A 21,397-nucleotide genomic window follows, 5' to 3' on the forward strand; every position below is an offset into this window, starting at 1 on the left:
CTGCTTAGCCAGTCAGTCCCCAGCCTGTAGCGGTGCATGGGATTCTTCCTTCCTAAGTGCAGGACTCTGCACTTGTCCTTCTTGAACCTCATGAGATTTCTTTTGGCTCAATTTGTCTAGGTCACTCTGGACCCTGTCCCTACCCTCCAGAGTATCTACCTCTCCCACAAGCTTAGTGTCATCCACGAACTTGCTGAGGGTGCAATCCATCCCATCATCCAGATCATTAATAAAGATGTTGAACAAAACCGGCCCCAGGATCGACCTCTGGGGCACTCTGCTTGATACCGGCTGCCAGCTAGACATCGAGCTGTTGATCACTACCCGTTGAGCCTGACAATCCAGCCAGGTTTCCATCCACCTTATAGTCCATTCATCCAATCCATACTTTTTTAACTTGCTGGCAAGAATACTGTGGGAGACCGTATCAACAGCTTTGCTAAAGTCAAGATATATCACGTCCACTGCTTTCCCCATATCCACAGAACCAGTTATCTCATCATAGAAGGCAATCAGATTGGTCAGGCATGACTTGCCCTTGGTGAATCCATGTTGACTGTTCCTGATCACCGTCCTTTCTGCTAAGTGCTTCAAAATGATTTCCTTGAGGACCTGCTCCATGATTTTTCCATGGACTGAGGTGAGGCTGACCGGTCTGTAGTTCCCTGGGTTCTCCTTCTTCCCTTTTTTAAAGATGAGCACTATATTTGCCTTTTCCCAATCGTCCGGGACCTCCCCCGATCACCATGAGTTTTCAAAGATAATGGCCAATGGCTTTGCAATCACATCAGCCAATTCCCTCAGCACCCTCGGATGCATTAGATCTGGTCCCATGGACTTATGCATGTCCAGCTTTTCTAAATAGTCCTTAACCTGTTCTTTCACCACTGCGGGCTGCTCACCTCCTCCCCATACTGCCCATGTTGCCCAGGACAGCAGTGTGGGAGCTGATCTTGTCTGTGAAGACTGAGGCAAAAAAAGCATTGAGTACTTCAGCTTTTTCCACATCATCTGTCACTAGGTTGCCTCCCCCATTCAGTAAGGGTCCCACACTTTCCATGACCTTTTTCTTGTTGCTAACATACCCGTAGAAACCCTTCTTGTTACCCTTCATATCCCTTGCTAGCTGCAACTCCAGTTGTGTTTTGGCCTTCCTGATTACACCCCTGCATGCTTGAGCAATATTCTTATACTCCTCCCTAGTCATCTGACCAAGTTCCCACTTCTTGTAAACTTCCTTTTTGTGTTTAAGCTCACCGAAGATTTCACTGGTAAGCCAAGCTGTTCGCCTGCCATATTTGCTATTCTTTCTGCACATCAGGATGATTTGTTCCTGAGCCCTCAATAAGGCTTCTTTAAAATACAGCCAGCTTTCCTGAACTCCTTTGCCCCTCATATTAGCCTCCCAGGGGATCCTGCCCATCAGTTCCCTAAGGAAGTCAAATGACTTGGTCAAGGCCACAGAAGAAGTTGGGATTAGAATTCAGGAGCTCAAATGCATATTCTACATAGACTAATATGCTATACCACTCTCAAAATTTACTTGTGATTATTCTGCTGTGTTTAAATAAATGTTACTGACCACATGACAGAGGTGCTCGTGATGCTGAGCTCTTTGGAGAGTTACTGTATATATAGTAACTAAGGCACTCTGGTGAGGGCTAAAACTAGTAGTTATTCTAACCTAGGATCAACATGTCTGCTGTTGTATCGATGGCATTTTTGGGGTTCAGGTGCAAGTCCTTCAGGATCAATCAATTTTTTTCCCTTTATTCCTCCCAGGACTTCCATCTGAAAGGCCTTTTCTTCCAGCCAAGAGCTGGCTGAATGGATTCACTTCCCTACAAAGCCTTTCACCATTGGTCCAGAGCAGGCAAAGGGGTCTTGTAGTGGCTGGAAATGTCCACATCACTTACTCCTCCCCTCAGGCTGAATATGCCCACCTTAGAGATGGCGTTTTAAAACTGAAGAGGTACAGTAAAAGCTGTGTTATCTGGCACTTTATCAACCATAAAGCTCTATTAACCTGCATTTCTGATATCTCCGAATACAAATCTTCACTCTAGTAACCGGGACTAGTATACTGCCCAGGAGGTTATGCAATTGCACATTCTGCACTCTACTTTGATATAAAAGAGGCAGAAGACAAGTAAGCAAGCTGATATCAGGGATTTATTCAAAAAAGCAGCTTCCAGGGCGTGTCATGGGGTCATTACAGATTCAGCCCAATCTCCTACAACTTCTACATCGACAATGATAATTGAGGTTGATAATGATGATCCAGAGGCACTGCAAGATCCTGAAGTGCCCTCTGAATTATCAAAGAAAGATTAAATTATGTTCAGTATAGTTTTAGTGTTAGTGTATTTTTAGTGATCTGGGTGTATGCCATGCGCTGCCTATAGTGATAACCTACTGTATAGAAAACTTTACCTGTATACACCTAAGAGCTTCAAGAAACCAACCACTCTGCAGTGCAGTACTACTACTGGATTGGTGAGTACCTGTATACTATTTTATACATTATTTATTTTATTATATTCTAATTCTCTGAAAATTGGTACATGTGTGTTTGCACAAGTTGGTCTATGAAGTATCACAGGTCATAAATACATATTTTAAAATTTAAAATTCCAAAAGCTTCCTGTACAGCACTGAGAATGGTATGAGCAATCCATTATACACAATGATATCTTTCTAAAACAAAACAAAACAAATGTAAAGTGGGATCAGAATGTTTATGTCGCAGAGTCATCTGATTTGCTGAACAGATTCAGATACTCTATACCTTTTAATATAAGTAAACAGTGTTACTGTAAACTTACTGCACACTGGAACTGTGTTTATATTCCAACTGGGCTTGAAAAACTGAAATAATTTTAAAATAAAAGTATTAGTTACAGTTCACTGGAGTTTTGAATGATCTGAAGATTATTTTGACCAAAGGGATACATAGGGACAAATTCATGTCTGGTGTAATTCCGTCTATACAAATGGAGTTATGACAGGGATTAATTTAACCAATGTTTTTCAAATCATATAATCCAAGAAAATCAACTAATAATATTCATTACAACATACATATTTTAAAATATAATACTATTCAGGCCCATAATATGAGTGACAAAATATTAATATTTTATTAGAATTGACGGTAACTGCTCTGTAATATAAAAGGTAAATAATTTATCACTAGGTAAATTTTATGATAGCAAAGACTCCTCTCATTTTAGTCATATTGGTAAGGTTCTTACTATTATATGAGATGGCAATAAACTTTGTAGATGATGTAACAAAAAGGTATTAGATTAGAAGGCAAAAATAAACAGATGGCTGGCATATCAGAATATTGTCCTAGTGCAATCAATATATTGACAAAATAGTTTGAGTTATGTGGTGATTGCCGAATAGTTGTGCACACAGACATCTGCCTTAGGGTTGTATGGAAAGTGAACATAAATCACAGAGATAATAACTATGACAAATTGTGAGCTTCTGTTGTTCAAAAACCTAATGCTGTTAAATCAGTATTGGGAGTATCAAAAACATGAAAGAGATCCTAGCCTTCTGTTGTGTATTGATAGCCAAACTCCTGGTAAAACTAGTAGACCTTCAAATCTAATGATGATCTGTTTAAAAATAAACATGAGAAGGATGATTAATAAGAATGTTTTTTGGTAGATGGGAATAGTGAAGTCAGACTAGATAATCACAATGGTCCCTTCTGACTTTGGAATCTATGAATCTAATAAAACTTCCGTTTATTCTTCTACTAGAGAAGATTCATGTTTATGTTACTTCCATTTCACATGCAGCAAATACTGCAACAACAAGGTATTTTATATTTAATAATAATGAAATTTTATTACCTTGCCTTTTACACTTCAGTGAATATGAAGATATTTTAGTTTTTGCAATATTGTGACAGTTTTTTTATTCCAAAACAGATTATTCAATGTTCACAAAAAAAATATTTTTAATTAAATAGCTTCAAGCAAGTACAAATGCAATTATAATATTTTTGCTCATATTCCATTTAAAGAACCCTAACCACTTTATAAATATTAACACATTTAGCCTCACAACAGCCGTACACTGTAGGCAATGCTTGTTATCTACATTTTATACATGAACAAACAGGCTAAGAGATATTTCACTGCATCATTGAAGTCAATGGGAGTTTTGCCACTGATTCAATCAGAATAGAACTGGACCCTAAATTCTGTCCAAAATTTACACGGGGTGGGAGACCGTTAGTTGGTAAAATTGTCATAGTGCCATTGAGGTAAATGGTGCTATAACCATGTACATCAGCTCAGGAGCTGCCCCAAGACTGAGACAGAACTAGGAGTGTAATAATCCAGCTCTCCTGACTCCTAGTCTTGTAAATGAACCACAAGCCCGTAATTCCCAAAGCACCAGAAACCCATCTGTTGACCTCAAAGGCATTGTGTAAGGCCCTTTTCTTTTCTCAGGGCTTTGCCAACAGGTGTTGAATCTGAGGGTGGTATATAGTTTAGTGGGGACCAAGAGTCATCCAGTGTAAGCTATTTTTAAAAGTCACACAGGCTCCAGATAGTATGTTTATAAATATACTTATATAAATTAAAATAACATGAACTAGAGGTGATATTACTGAAATAGCTTACAAGTCCAATGCACAATAACAGAAATAGTGAGTAAATATGGGGCACTCTTATAAAGTATCTAGGCCATAAGATTGATGATATCTGCTTAGAATTAGAAAGAAAAAATCAGACAAAATAGATATCAGTAAAGGAAAAAGATTTGTTTCTGTTTATAAAATACTTTGAAATAAAATAACTGTATAGTACAAGTACCAAGTAGTATTATTTATAAAGTTTTGTCATTACTCCATAATCACCATCACAACATTGTAGCATATAAAAAGGCTGACAAATTGGAGATTAAGATTTGAATTTATTATTGGTTGATTGTATGTGTATATATTAACCATTGCATTGCAGTGAAGAATTTTAAGATATTTCTGCCTGTATTGTACTTGCAAACATAATAAATGAGGTAGGTTATGTGGATTGTGACATTGAAGTAAACTAGTAAATTATACAGTTGACTTTAGGTCACTTGCATAATTCATTCTTACTGGCTAAAACATAACTTTTGGCTTTGGTGTTGGAAACATTTAAAGTAATTGTATTTCATGACAAAAGCAATAAACTCTGTTTAGGAAACCTGTACCCCCCAAAAAATTAATTGCAGGCTCAAGCAAATATGTCAGAGACATGAAATGTACAGTTTACTTAGTTGTAAGATGCAGCTTTTTGGCTAATTGGCAATGGATTTTTTTGCACAATAAATCTTGTAATTAAAGTACAATACATTTACTAGTAGTATGCAGCAATTTTAGCACAAGTCTTGCAATATGTGGAGTTTTTTCTTAAAGCTCCAGCTCCTGAAGTCATGTTATTTTGTGAGACTCTCAGCTTTCTTTTTCTTGGCCTCTGTGTGCAAAGTTAAACACAACACGTGTGCTAGTCTTTGCAAGACCAGGGCCTACAGTTTTATATAAGGGTGACAAAATGAAGCTGGTATACCAAAATACTAAGTTCTGAAATTTAACATCAATTTTAAAAAATTACTTCACAAATAAGTATGACATTTTGTGAACCATAAGAGTATAAGACTGAACCCCCCCATGGTCTCTACTACATCCCTGTTTTGCATATAGGATGTGGATATTCAAAGTCTGTTCAGAGATTAAGGAAAGCAAGAGACAGAAGCAATTTTTAATAGATTCATTATCAAGATACATATCTATGTTAGAATGTCTATCTATGTTACATATCTATGCATAGCCTGGGACGTGGGGATTATATCCAAGGAAAATGTGAAGAGAAATATATCTTTGTTTTTTGTGACACATAATCAGTGGTGCATGGGAATGTGTGTGTTTTGAAGGGATGTTTGTGAGGTGACGCGTTGTATCTTTGGGTGGAGATGTATTTTTCAGAAGGCAACATGTAGTGTATGGGGGTACAGCTTTGTGGCCTGATCCCATTTTCCATAAATACTCACAAACACATTTTATTTTAAGCAAATGAGGCCATTTCAGTGGGAGTACTCATGTGAGGACTTGTGTATAGTTAAAAATTAATTAGAGCTAGCTGCATCAATCAAAGGTATGAAAAATTCACCCCTGCATGCTGGAGCTAAACTGACCTAACGAATCAGGGCGGTGGCTACTGCTGCTCAGGGAGGTGGATTGCCTATGTAGGTTTTACATCCATGGAACAACCCCTTCCAGCGACACAGGAAGTGCCTATACCAGTGGTTCTCAAACTGTGGTCCATAGATGACTAGCGGTCTGCAAGCTCCATTCAGGGGGTCCATGGATAGTTCCCTCTAAGGTGCACACCTGGGCAGCCACACACGAGAGAAGAAAGGGCCACCCATCTAATTAGTGAAGCCATGCAGGTGTGGCTCCACTAATTAGGTGCCTGGACTCTGGAGAAGTTGCATTTGTAAGGTGATGTGGTGGCCTTGGGGGGAATAGGGGGCAGTGGGGTGAGGAGAGGGGGTTGGGGGAATTTGGGATATGTGGGGCTGCGGAGGGAGAAACCCACCTTCAGCTCGTGGCCTGCTGCCGTGGCAGGGGAGAGAGGGTACGTCCATTGCATTAGAAAGGTGAAAGTACTGGTATTAAAATGTGTGTTTTTATTTGTAGAACAAAAAAGTTGATTATTAGGTTTCTTTTTTTTAATATTGTGCTTCTATCCAAAGCGCTTTACAATAGCTAGCTAACGGTACAAACATTTGGAAAGATCATTAAGTGATCCGCCGAGACCCTGAGCAATTTTCAAGTGCTCCGTGGGGAAAAAAAGTTTGAGACCCACTGGTCTACGCTGCAGCGGCTTGTGTCCATAAGGTAGACATGCCCCTAGCCAGTGAAGGACGGGGGCAAGGAAAACACAGCAGCGGCAATCCAGGCTCCCCCGAAGCGGATGGGATTTTTGCCATTGACCTGACCCCACTGGGCCAAGGATTTCACCACCACACGTAGACGTGTGCTTGGGTGCACGCGGGGGAGGGAGGAGGGTTTCGGTTCCCTCTGGCGCTGGGGAAATGTGAGCGAAAACTCCCCTTCCCGCTTAGCTGGTCGGTTTTGTGGGGGCGGGGAGGGGTCCTTGCCGCTTAGCGGGGCAGTTCCCGCTCAGTTGAGGACAGCTGGGGGGTGGGTGGCGTCCCTCCCTTCCCCGCTGGCTGGACGGTGGGGGGGGGGGGCAGGTTTCTCTCTCCTTAGCCGAGGACGGTTGGCGCGCGGGTTGCGCGCGATGCCGCGCTGACTCCCTGCCTCTGGCGGAGGCTGCCGCGCTCCTCTGCTGGCCGCGGTCACGCCCCGGTTCCCGCGGCGAGGTAGGCTAGGCCGGGCCGCTCCTGCCGCAGATGGAGACCATAGAGGAGCTGGCGCTGGCGCCCTGCGCCTCCTCCCAGTACCTGCGGCCCTACCGGCTCCGCTACCGGCAGGTGAGTCCCGGCTCCTGCGGCGCGGCGGGCGGGCGGGCGGGAGCCCCGGATACAGCTGGGCCTAGGAGCGCGCCGGAGCGCTGCCCTGCCAGGAAATGCGGCCTGGCCCCGCGGCGGAACGGTGCCTCCCCCCTTGTCCTGCCAGCCCCTCCCAGCCCCCTGGCTCCTAGTCCTCACCGGCGGGGGCCCCGTTCGCACTAGGTCCCTCCCAAACCGTTCCCTGCCCCTAGGGTCCCACTCAGCTCAGGCTCCCTTGCGCGCGCCCGTGCCCCTCCTGCGGACACTGGGCGCTGTCGCTGGGTTTTCGTTGTTCTCCCAGCTGTGCCCAGTCAGGAGGAGGTGGGGAAGGTTGGCAATAACTGACACCTGACTGACCTTGACAAAGCACCTTGAGAGGTGACTTGAGTTGTTCCTCATAGCTGAACAAGGCAGGAGCATCCCCCATTTAGGGGGGAGGGATAGCTCAGTGGTTTGAGCATTGGCCTGCTAAACCCAGGGTTGTGAGTTCAATCCTGGAGGGGGCCATTTAGGGAACTGGGGTAAAATCTGTCTGGGGATTGGTCCTGCTTTGAGCAGCAGGTTGGACTAGATGACCTCCTGAGGTCCCTTCCAACCTTGATATTCTGTGATCACAATTTCTTCTCAGGCAGGATTGTGATGGCTTGTGGCATTTATGTGGCAGCAGTAATATTGTCCTGAAGAGTGCAGCAGTAGTCTTATAATGCATATTAATTATGGTCTTTCATATGAATCTACTCTTATATACAGCATCTTTCATCCCCAAGTGCTTTACATTTGCTGTGTAAACAGGAACCACTTGATCCACCCGCCACTGAAATACAGTCACCTCTGGGGTATAATGCTGTGCGCTGTTAAACAACAGCTGCAACTTACATCATAGTTTAGGACTGGAAGTGAAGGCAGATACCATATCTGATTGAAATTGAAGTTGGTACTTTCATTGTAAACTGGAAATAGGCCAAAATACACCTGCCCTTGCAAAAAGTATCATTGGGTTTTGTAAAGGATTGCAAGTGGTCATGTATGCAGTGGTCAGACTCAGAACCTTGGTTTTATTTCTCATCTGAAAGACTGAATTATAGTGCCCCCTATTGCCAGTGCTTGGGCATTGGGTTGATACTGATTAGGGCTGAAACACTGCTGTCTGCAGCAACTTGATTTTCTTTGCAGGTCTCACTAAATACTAATCAATTTGGACCTCACTTCTTGGGTAATGTCCTGTAAAAAAGTCATTTTGTTGCAGGAATTGGAGTAAAGTTGGATGATTGTCTAGATCATCAAAAGTTATGAAACTGCCATTTATGGCTAACTTTACAGCACCTGTATGTGGGAAGCAATGGAAGTGGTAATAGGAAATCCTTTTCCTTATTATGTCAATATAAACATGAGCCACCTTTCAAATGATCCCTGAGAATTAGAGCCCTCAGTAATACAAAGAGTACATCTGATAAAATGAGATTAGTATCTGCTACTGTAACATACATACTGTGTGTTTCCCAGCAGAATCTGTTCTGTAAATAGGTTTACAAAGAGCAGTTTTTTCTCTAATTAAATGTACTGTAGTGGTCACTCCAGTCTCAGTATTAACCTAGTGAGGTCCATTAGTTCATTGCAATTCCATGGCTGTAGCAAATACAGCAGAACTCAGTCCCTTCAGAAGTTAGCAATGCCAAGCTACTTCTCTTCATTCTACTTCACCCTTTTATCCTTTCTTTTGTTTCTTTTTAGGCCTGGCCTACACTACGGAGTTAACGTCAACTGTAAGGCAGCTTACATTGGCATAACTCTGTAAGTGTCTATACTACTATGTTGTTTCCACTAATGTAAGTTGCCCACTACACTGACCTAATAACTCCACCTCTGTGAGAGGCATAGCTTTTAGGTTGGTGTAGTTAGGGTGACACAGTGTCTGTGTGGGCCCCAGGGCAGGCAGAGCTCCAGCTGTCAGTGCCCCACACAATTAAGTCAGTGGAAGGGGCGTATTGTGGTGGCTGTGCGTTGACATAACTTAAGTCGACTTAATTTTGTAGTGAAGACTTGCTCTTAGAGACACTCATTAAGGAATGAAGAGGAGGCATATGTGTGGAGGAGATCTATTTAAGACTAGGAGTTGGAGTGTTGGAAAAGGAAAAGCAGGAGGTGATCAAATAGACAGGGACAGAGGAGGAGGGAACATTATGAAGTTGGAAACTGCATATCACAAATAGTGTCTTCCTGTACAAATAGAAAATATAAAGAATTCTTGTAAATAACTAAAGTTTCTGATCACGAATTACCTTTAAATACTGATGAACTCTAGGTACCTCCAGAACATCACTAGTGATCTTTAATTGGTCCATCTAAAGATTACAGTATTTGGCTGGAGATTCAATTGTAAATTCCTGACTCTTTCTGGTCATATCTCTACAACTAAAACAATCAAGTCAGACAACAGTGGTTAAACTTAATTTGAGGTCTAGATGACTTAAATTACAATTTAGCCTGCAGGTATAGCCTTGTCCATGAAGGCTGGACCACATTTAGTTTTAAATCAGTAGGGCCACAGCCATGCTCAAAAGCCATTGTTGAACTTGCTTGTTTTCATAGTGTAACCAAGGCCAAAAATATCTGATGCAGAAAGTTGCCCTGATGTGTTTCAGAAATTGAGTTTCCCTTGGGGACTATATTCCCTTCAGTATAGTACATTTATTCAGTACATATTTCTTATCATTTGATTTCTTTGAAGAGAGAGATGTGGTCTAGTGTGCTAAGCAAATCACTGAGAGCCAGAATCTCTTGACTTCTAATCCTAGTTCATACACTAACTCCCTGACTTGGGCTTTGTTTTAGAAGCCTGTTTTGACAAGACAGCTGTCATCACTGCTTCCTACCATTTAATTTTTAGTATATGATCAGTCAAGGAACTTTTGGAAGTGCACAGGCTAGACTAATATAAACTGCAATTTTAAATTCTGTAATATATATGGACAAGCCTGTGCTTGACATTCAAACTCATTGCCATGAGATGTTATGATGGCAAAGAGTATAACTGCGTTAAAAAAAGAACTAGATAAGCTCAAAACTTCATGGAGGATAGGTCTATCAGTGGCTGTTAGCCAAGATGGTCTGGCACTAGGGTGACTAGATGTCCTGATTTTATAGGGACAGTCCTGATTTTTGGGTCTTTTTCTTATATAGGTTCCTATTACCCCCCCCCCCCCCGTCCTGATTTTTCACATTTGCTGTCTGGTCACCCTATCTGGGATGTAACCCCATGCTCAGGGTGACCCTAAATCTCGTACTACCAGAAGTTGGGAATGGAAGACAGGTGAATCACTCCATAATTGCCCTGTTCTGTACGCTCCCCCTGAAGTTCTGGTGCGGGCCACTGTCCGAGACAGGATATTGGGAAAGATGGACTATGGTCTGACCCAGTATGGAAGCTCTTATGTTCCTATGACAAACCAGAAAAATTGTTCTAAGTTGCCAGTGAGGATCTAGTGAAGTTTAATCAAATAAGGGGACCAATTGTAACAAGAAACTTTGTTTATTCTTATGTGAGCTTTACTCTATTTTCAGAGCTTCAGATGGTTTAGTGTTTGGCTTTGTCATTTGGTTCTATATTGATTAACTAATGTTTCCAATTATTCACTCCTGAGTTAAACATATGATGCATAAAAATGAAATGAAAGTGGGGAAAATCTTTTTAATGTGTGGCCTCTTCTTTTACTTTTAAGGGAATAAAAACATTTAAAGTTATTAAAATTCTATTTTTTAAGAGAATGTTGTGGATCTGAATCCATGGTGTATTGAGTAGTGAGCAGAAAATGTCCCATGTAATAAGGGAGTTGGGCGTAATTTAACAGTGGACTGCAAACGAGGATCCCTGATTTCGAAGAGATCTGACTCTGACTTCCTCTGTGGCCTTGAGCAAGCCCCTTAGTCTCTGTGTTTCCACACTTTAAAATGAGATTTAAGATTTACCTATCTCACTGGGACATGAGGATTAAGACTCAGTTCTGCAAGGAGCTCCATGCAGGGGAAGCAAGATTGGGGCCTCATTAATGGCCTTAGAACTTTGAAGATGAAAAGCACTAAGTAGATGTTGTTGTTATTATTATACTGTACCAACTAATTCCACATTTAGAAATAATTTTTATATAGTAGCATGAGTGTTCCCAGCTGCTTAAAACATTTTCTGAAGTGTCATTCTGCTTTTTGGTAAACATATAACATTCTTTTCAAGTTTGACACTTAAAATGTTGCTGTGAAAATAATAAACAGAATTTTAGGTAATCTGTTCAAACAAGTAACACTGGTCTGTTAAATCTTCCAAGACTCCACTATTAGGAAGTGTTCATTTGTCAAAGCGATCATGTTAAGGATGATGGTGTTATTTCTTTTGCAGAATTTTTCTGAATTCCTTCACCTTTTCTAGTACTCATGATAATATTATTACATGCAAAATAATAAGACAGCATAAACATAAGGAACCTTGAAGTTATAGTTTTCACAGCAGCATGAGAATACACTGTATTTTAGGTGAATAGTGGTCTTTAAGTTAAGGCACAGGATTGGGACTAGAAGTGAGGGGACCTGGATCTATTCATAGCACTGCCACAGACTTCTGATGTAATGCTATTCAAATTTCAAAATAATTTTAGCATGGTATGTGGTTGGGAGTTGCTGAAGGGAAAATATGAAGAAAACTTGGAAAGTCAGAGAAGTAGTAAAAGGGAAACATCAAGGTATTTTTGTGTGTGCTGTAATGAAGGTTTATTTTCATTCAACACACTTTGGCCGCCAGCCTTGCACCTGTTCCTAGTGTGAAATAGCTTAGAGACAGTTAGAAGGTAATGGTTGGTAATGTGGAGATTGGTTAGCAGTGACAGAAATTTCCAGCTTTTTAGGTGAAGCATAGTCTTTATCTTAATTTTAACAAACTCTTAACAGTAAATATCATCTTAAATTGGGACTCTTGCTCCTAATAATTTCATGTATGCAACCAAATGAAACAAATTAACTGAACTCCATCTATTGTGTCTGTTTAGTTGTATAATCCCAAGAGAATGGTAGGCATTTTACAGAACAGTAAGAAGAGACAACCTGTACATGTAAGAGATTGCAATCTGTATACAGTGGAGTACAATCATTTTTCATGTTACTTAGCTACAAACAGGGAGCAGCAATCTCAAATTATAAAGATGATAAAAATATTAAAAATAAGTGTACTTGTACGAGTGTAGTGGGATAACTTAGGCTTCCTCAGGAACCAGGATCTTTAGGGGACATGAGTGTTGAGAGATTGTCAGGAATAATAGGCTGGGAAGGCACTGAGAAACTGAGGTAGAATTGTTTGTTGTGGACATATGGGTGTGGAGTTATGAGGGCAACAGCTGATCAGAGAGCAGGAATTCACTTTGCGCTCACTGAAGCCAGTAGCAAAGGTGCCAGTAATTACAGTAATGCAGGTCCAAGCCTGCAATATACATTCTCTGTATATAATTTTTACAAGTATAATAAATTAATTAAGCAAACAATGGTGTTCTGATTTAATGTCCAAAGGCCATTAGTAGCCAGAGCACAGGAACTGGCATATTGGTTATTGAAAAACAGCCATGCACTTATGCAAATCAGACTCCAAAGTTTAGAATAACTGTGAAATAACTGCACAGTTGAGTGCTAGTAAATGTATTTCACCTATATGCTATGGTTAGGCTGGGGTTATTCCACTTCAGAATAATGATTGCTAAGGGCTTGTCTAAATGGGTACATGCAGAAACATTTATCCAAATTAACTAAAGGTGTGAATTCAAAATGGGTTTGTTAAACTGCATTAAACTCCGTGTAACACTCTCATTCAAAATTAAAGTGGTGTTAATTGGGTTTATCTTAATTCACTTCCAAATTAAGGCTGGGTCTATTCTTAAAAATTAGACCGACCTAGCTATGTTGCTCAGGGCTGTGAAAAATAATGTGTCCTTAGCACCATAGTTTGGAAGACCTAAACCCTGGTGTAGGCACAGCTAAATCAACAGAATAAATCTTTTGTCAACCTAGCTATCACGTCTCAGAGAGGTGGACTGCCTACATAGAAAGGAAAAATTCCTTCTGTCAACATAGGAAGGGTCTACACTATGCTACACTACAGCATCTACACGCATCTACACTATATCGGCACACCTGCAGCGCTGTAGCTGTTCTACTGTAGTGGCTGTACTGTAGACATACTGTAAATTAAACCAAATTAAGGCCACTTGAATGCTAAAAGAGAGTGCGCACAGGAGTTTAATGAGGTTTAACTAATCCACTTTAAATTTACACCTTTAGTTAATTTGAATTAATTTTCTTGTGTGTCCCCATGTACACAGGCCCCAGGATGGAAATAATCTGGTCCAGAGAAAACGAGCCACTTTACAACATCTGATGTAGATTTTTATTACAATTGCTATGTAAAAAAAATGACTGGTGTTTTGTATACTCCTAGTAGTATTCTCATCACATTTTTTGTACAATCTCTAATTTGTTTTTTGTTTAAACTCATGATTTTTTTTTAATATAAATTGAGCTAGCTCAGAGAAATGTACCCGTATATGTCTGTAATTTTTTAATTGAGATTAAAAATAAGTAAAAATGGCTACTTTTTTCCCAGTACAAAAAATTCTGTCATCTGAAGCAGTGTAGCATGTATCGGTATACAGATGGTGTACGTTTTAATACAGATGATGAGCAGTAGTGTACAAACCTTTACAGTGGATTTGGATGTTCTGGAAGTTATAAAATCTTCTCTAAGTGGGAATATCTTGTAAAATATAAAGATAGAAAAACAGATTTTAATGCTTTATATTAGATGAGTATAGCATATTGTTATTATACCTTGAAAACAGTTTTAATGATACGAAATTACATGTAAATGGCTAGTTATATTGAATACACATTTTTTACACTTTGCAGCCACAACTCGTATGTTTTTAAATTATTTGCTTTGAAAACGTTATATAGAAAATGATGATTTAGCACAAACAAGGACATTATATTTTTTTATTCCACAGAATATGTAAAATAACTATCTGACTTAAAATGTTTGTGTGAATTAATCTTTCTACATAATTTATAGCTAAATCAAGCAGCATTCCCTGATCTCCAAGAACTTAGCTTTCAACATGTTGTCCCTTAAACATAGACCAAGGTCTTGTTAATATAGTAATACTGAAGTTTAAACAAACTAAAGCTTACTTTTCATTAGTGGTCAACTAGTGTCACACGAAAGCCATGATCGCTGATCAAAACAACATTAATTATCTGTTTCACATTGTGCATGCTCTGTCAAAATCCTTCAAATGTTGCATATGAAGCTGAGAGGGAACCTTAAGGCCTGTGACAGAGCAGCTGGTCTGGACATGGGCTGATGCCCCAGTTGACAGGTTGTTGGATTAGAAAGAATATCAAAGGCAGTGAGTAAGATTAGGGATAAGTGAACATCTGACAGCAGTTTGCAGCAGGGGAGAACAGATGATAAACAATGGGAGCTGGGTACTTGGGGGTGGAGGGGGGACTGAGAGGTGAGAAGGCCATGGGAAAAGTGTGGCAGCAATCATTAAAGCTCCAGGTTGCTGAGCCTCATGAATAGAACAGGAAATAGGATTTGCTAGGACAGATGTGCTGAGTGGTGATGAATACATTATAGGGAAATGAGGGCAAACTCCTAAAGGTGAGGGCTATTCTTTCTCTGAAAATGTTAAATATAAATGTGGGAAAGATTCACCCTTCCGTAAAAAACAAAACATTCCAGTTTGTTTGAAAAATAATGCAGAAAAGGAGGGAATACAGCTTTTGATTTTGACTTTATTAAGTGTTTATTCTTCAGTGATACTTCTAACAAACTACAGAACACTTACTGCTAAACCAATAATAATATCACAGGTACTTATTTTGACAGCCTAAAATGATGAAGAGATGGAAGTCATGGTTATTTTAGATGGTGCTTTGATGCTTTTTAAATTGTTTGCAGTACATGGTATCTACATAACATAGTGGTGGGGCATGTTGCCGATATCTACAATTATTTCTCAGAATAACTGTGTCGCACTTCCTGGGCTTTTTGTGCCACAAAACTATTATTTTTGTGGCTATTTCTTGCTGGATCCATTTCCTCTGTTCATGATATAGCCAGTTAGGCAAAGCCAATGGACTGGCAAATATGTTCTTTGTGTAGCTTCTAAGAAACATGGATGCTGATTTGTGTACTTCTGCCACTTTCGTTTGAGGCCTGAAAAAGTTCTTGAAATTTGAAACTGAATATATTAGTTTATCAAGAAGAAATGTGTGAAATATATGCGAGCCTTTGGTACCCACAGAGGATATCAGTAAAGCTTATTTCCAGACTTCTAGGCAGTTGTCCCACTAAATGAAATATTTTCCCAGATTGTAGAAGGCACTACAGGCTCATTAAGCCAGGGTAGAAACTGAGATGATGTGAGAGTATAGCTGTGAGCCAACTCACCGACTGGGGAACAACTGTGCAATCCAGGACCCTTTCCTCAGGGATGGCTTTACTTTCAAACAAGTGTTCCGAAACAGATGCAAATAAACTTGAAATAGTGGGTACTAACCACCTCAGACTTCCAGCTTCTGCCAAGTTGGTGGAGGGAGAGGACACACACTTCACAATAGCAAGGGAGGGGTGACTAACAGGGGAGAAACCCTGACTGGACTTTCCTGACCTTGAGTCTCTCATGTCTGTGCCCCTGTCCTAGAGACAAGAAATCTTATATCTGGCATTCTATAGGTCATATGCTTGCTCCTAGTCATGTGCCCTGCAACTATAGCTCCCAGCTTTAAAGGACCCCAGGGCGATAATAGGCACATTGGGATGCATGCATGTGCTCCAAGGTCCTGTTGCAGGGAGAGTTGCCAAAATGTTATATACTGTATCTTGAGTGGAGCAATAGCTTGAACAGTCTTTCTCTTCCAGGAAATTCTAAGAAGAATTGTACTCCAAACAGGTATATTAGAGTAGTAACATGAAAAAGGTGCTCAGATACAATGGTTGTACTGTGTTCATAACATACTTAGATAAAGTATGCTTTAGTACTCTTTAGTCTCAGTGCCCAACATAACTCTATCACTACATTTGGACCAAATCACAATCTGAAGAATTCCTAGTTTGCTTCAGGTTCAACATTTGTTTAGGCTACTTAGAAATCATTTGACAGTATTGCTTCTTTGGAATAAATCTATGTATTTAAAATATTATGTTGCATTTATAGGGAGTCCTTTGTCCTTTTCCCAAAATACTTCAGTAACAACCAGAATATACATAAGCAAATCACTCAAGTTCAAGTCGTCATTTATATTTCTCTGTTAGGTAGCAGATGTGTTGCTTCATACTCATATCTTCAATATAGGTGGTAAGTTAGCTGCTTGAAACTTTCTTCATTTTCAGCTTTCTCAGATGGGAAGATGAAGAGTTGGTCTGTGTTACGGAAAACAGATGAACTTTTAGCTTTTTTAAATTAAAAGGTAATAAGAAAATATGAAAACATGGAGCTAGTTGCATCTGTTAACTGTGTGCTGGTTTTGTTGATAGTGGGGGAGGGCAGGAGGATGAAAGGTCTTAAGGATCTTTGTGAGAAGTGCCTGTGAGAAAGTCTTAGGGGGAAATCTAAAGATTGTTACTAAGCCTTGGCTTCCATTAGCCCCCTGCTGCTGTTCTTCATCAAGTTATTTTAATGGCTTTCAAAGCAAGTGAGTGGAAAATGGTTTCTCTGGAACTTTAAGGAGACTGAACTGCAAACTGTCATTGCTTTACAAGTAAAACACATCAAAGATTGATGGAAGAATTACTTGTTAAACACATTAAAGATTCTAATTAAAAAATGGAGATACAAAAGAGACATCACAGTCATCATAATTACTCAAAGGTGAAAGCTTAATGGCTTGTCATCTGCTGAGGATCCTGTATTAAAAGTACCTCTTTCATATTTTTTGTATTCCTTTATATATTTTAGAGTTTTTTACATTTGCATGAATGAAGGACATGTATTAAAAAAACAACAACCTTAAAATGCAAAATGAAATCTCAAATTAATATGCTTTTCAAAAATCCCTTTGCATATATTCAAGGATGCCTTTGAAGATATCTGAACCTTCAAATTCTGACATCTATGTATCTTTTAAATATCTAACTGTTTCTCTGACTCTGTATAATACAGTATATAAAAATATTTTGTATGTGTGTACTCTGTGAGAGACCCATATGGATATTTTATATGTCACACACAGTAAATAACCTTGTAAGTATTTTCTGTAGAACCTGCTTCTCTCCATTTTCAACCCCCACCCCCACATTAAAAAAATATTGTACTCTGGATATCAATGTGTTTTAGGGCTCTACAGTTGATATCTTCTGAATAGGAAAAAAGGGTTCAGTGCATATAGAAAATAACACTTCTACTGAGAGTTTAAAAGTCTGAGCTTTCTACTTCAAAGCAAGATGCATACTGTAGTATGTAAGGCTGGTCAAGATCAATGTATATATTTAATAAACAAACATAATTTAATACAGAAGCACCTTTCTACAATATGAAAACAGTGATTTGTTAAATACTTTATTAGTAAGCACAAAAAGCACGTATTCCATTATGCTATTCACTAGTCCTTCTCCATACTGCAGTTGCAAAAGTCTCATGTACAGTTTCAGTCTAAATTCAGTTTTTTGTAGTTTCAGCAAGTGAAGTGATTTATTTCATTTATTCACATATTCTTAATTAAGAAAACAATTCTTGTCAGTAACCATAGCAGTGAGTGGATTTTTGCACATGCTGTGGTTAAAGAAAAATAGAAATAGTATAGAAAGTCCTAATATGTTGTAATAGTAAAAAGTCTCTAAGGACTTCAGTGTCACAGTCTCATATTTAGAGGAGGAAATAGGATGGTAGCTTGTTCAAAATTAGATTACTGAGAGTTTGGTAACATTTAGCTTAAGTATCTTAATAATTATCTACATTACAAATTATATCACTTTATGCTTAATTCTAATACTGGATAATCATTAAGCATCACTTCTCTCCACCCTTCCCCCCCTAAAGATGTGTAAATGTAGTCTGAAAATCTATGTGAAACTAATTATTGAATTCACAAATCTTCTCCAGTTGTAACTCGAACCTTTAAAACTTACTTATCCCTGGTAGGTATTTTATCATTAGGTAATAAGTACAATTAACTTGAAAAGTAGTAAATAAGATGTTTTACTGAGCTTCATATTGTTTAAAAACACTACATAGTATAACAGATGTAATATACTAAAGTCCAAAACCTGAGGTTCTACTGTATATTTTCTTTTTGACATCTTAACCTCATTAAAGTCAATGGGATTTTTGCCATTGACTTCAATAGGACCCTGATTTTACTTAATCCTTTCTGAGGCAAACTCCAAAACAGTTAAGCTAATGGATTACTTTTTCAGAAAGCAAACAGAATTATTGCCATTGGGATCATCAGTGTCCTTAGGAGGTGTCCAGAAACTACGCTTAGGAACAAAGTAAGCTTTAATTCAACACTTGGAGAAAATAAAATAAATAGTATAACTTCTTAAATGGTGTTGCTAACAATAATTATTTTATTAGAAGTTTATAAGATATACAGATGCTTCTGCTATTAAAGCTACTTTTAGCTGATTGCAAACAAATTGGAAAAAAAACTGACTATAGTTCAATTTTCTTTTGATTTTAGTATAGATCTCTGATTGCTTAAAAACATATTGAGTTTGAAGCAGCGACATAGAGCAACAGTGTGTGTAGAAGTCTTGTTTTCTGGCGGGTTTGTCATAGTTGTTTTTTATGTATGCAGCTGCACTTAGGACTCTTTGCTTTTGGCATTATAACAATCATGGTATTCGTAAAATATTGCGATTAATTTAATAAGTGGACTATTGTGGACAGCTTTCAATGAAAAGAGCCTTTCAGCACTACTTTAGGAAACTCTTGATGATTCCACCAATCAAAGTTTTTCAGTTCTTCGCATGTGTGATTTTTTTTTTTTTAATGGAGCATCTGCTAGTGTGTTTTGTCTGCAAGGCATATGTTTGTTTTTAAAAAGACTTAATACACCTTGAAGCTTGATCAATAACTTGTCTGAGTTGGAGTGCTTAGATGAATCAATGGCAGGTCCATGAGAATCTTGACATTCTCTCAAGTTGGAGCAGCAGAAAACCTATCATCATAGTCCAAAAGAATGATCAGAATAACTGCTTACTGGATATTTATCACTGATCTTACTTACTGTTTAAAGAGTTTTTAATGTACCAGTATGCACAGCATTAATATTATAAAAGAGCTATTAATGGTTCAATGTAAACATTGTTAAATGAGAGAAAATTTAAAGATCATCTTATCAGACCCAGCAGTTTAGGACTGGCAACAGCCTAATCAGGGAAAACGTTTCATCAGAAGAAAGAAAAACTAGAACATTTTTGTTTTTATTAAACGATGATAAAGTGAAAAAGAGGGAAGTTAAAAACTAGTGACCATTTTGCCAATGTGATATCTTCCCCTCTATTCTATATAGGTTCTTGTACAGCCCAGATCTCTACACTAGATGAGTGTCTTCCAGTACTGCATTGAGGGATGTGACGAATATCTGTCTGGTGTGGTTTGTTTGTTTCTCATCTCCCAGGGGAGAACTGTGTATGCAGTGTGGATTTTGTTTTTAATTTTTTTCAAATGTACGTGGTGCTATGTGTATGTTAGAGTAGGCAAGTCAAAGAAGCATGCCTTGCAGGAAGAGCTAAAGGTTAGTGATGGTCCTTAGTTCCTGGGTGAGTTTGTCCCTGTTGGTCTTCAGAGAAATCTCTTCTCTCCTTCATGGGTGGGCTTTACCCTTACAGTAAAAATGTCCATTGTGCCTGAGAACAGAGTTGTTGACCAAGCTCTTCATTGTGGAGCTGTAGGCTCTTTTGTTATGCTGGGTTTAGGTTGTTGAATGCCTGGAAGATAAGGACCGAGACCTTGACTTTCTAGTCCCTTGGAAGCAAGTGGAGAGAGGAACGGACAGGTTTGATGTGTGTGCAGGAGCCTGTGTTGTTGAGGAGATGTACAGAATGCTGCAGTGTTAGCTGGAGGTTCCTAGGCCTTCACTATAAAAAGACATGGGGTAGAATTGATTGGCTGGACTTCCCTTGAGATTCTAAAGCAGAGTAGGGCTTCTTCTCTACCTTCCTTGCACCATGGAGACACCTAGCAGCAACTGGCTTTGTTCCCAACTTCACTGGAACTCACGAAGGGCCTACAGGAGTTTGTATATTGCTTGATAACCTTTTCTAATCTTGTTAATACTTGTTCTTTGTTGACCAAATCCAGATCTGTATTTGATGCAAGGCATATTTCATTGAGCTGCATTCCTGAATTGACTTGATTTGTGCATCCAAAAACATTTTGTCTCTTAGAGGTCTTAAATAATAATTAGCAAACAGTCACTTTATTAAATTTACATATCACATGCTGACTGTTTTACAAGTGGATTTACAAAACTGTGTGGCCTAAGAGAAATCCAAACATCACAGATACTGCTTCCTAATCCTGTTTTTAATAATCCATGACTAAACAGACAGGCACCATGCTTTTCCCAATCGAACATTCTGCTGCAGATAATTTAGTGAAGTGATAAAATCAAGACAGAGCTTATTGGCTGCAATGAAAATGTAATATTGCTGTTGAAACTAGTATCCTCGCTCACCTGTCTCATGACTCCTGAATGCAGCTCCTATCATATTTTCAATAGATGACAGAACAGGGTATGGAAGGGGTTGTTTCTTTCCCTGCTGGTTACTCTTCAGCTGAGGAAGATGTAATGGGGTTTACAAACTCCATACTGAGCATAGGCAGAAGGGAAA

The 21,397-nt window shown here is 39.2% G+C and overlaps 1 protein-coding gene across 1 annotated transcript in view; it reads left to right on the forward strand.

Annotated features, from left to right (window-relative positions):
- Positions 1-7,249: 7,249 nt before the first annotated feature.
- The window catches only part of NUDT14 (nudix hydrolase 14), an 85,093-nt gene continuing 70,945 nt past the window's right edge, over positions 7,250-21,397 (forward strand). Inside the window, exon 1 of the mRNA XM_039537819.1 lies at positions 7,250-7,506. Within this exon, the coding sequence (XP_039393753.1) occupies positions 7,426-7,506 (81 nt within the window). The 5' untranslated portion in view covers positions 7,250-7,425. The remainder of the gene's footprint in view (positions 7,507-21,397) is intronic.

The sequence above is a fragment of the Mauremys reevesii genome, linkage group 4 (genome assembly GCF_016161935.1).
Source record: "Mauremys reevesii isolate NIE-2019 linkage group 4, ASM1616193v1, whole genome shotgun sequence".
Lineage (NCBI taxonomy): Eukaryota > Metazoa > Chordata > Testudines > Geoemydidae > Mauremys > Mauremys reevesii.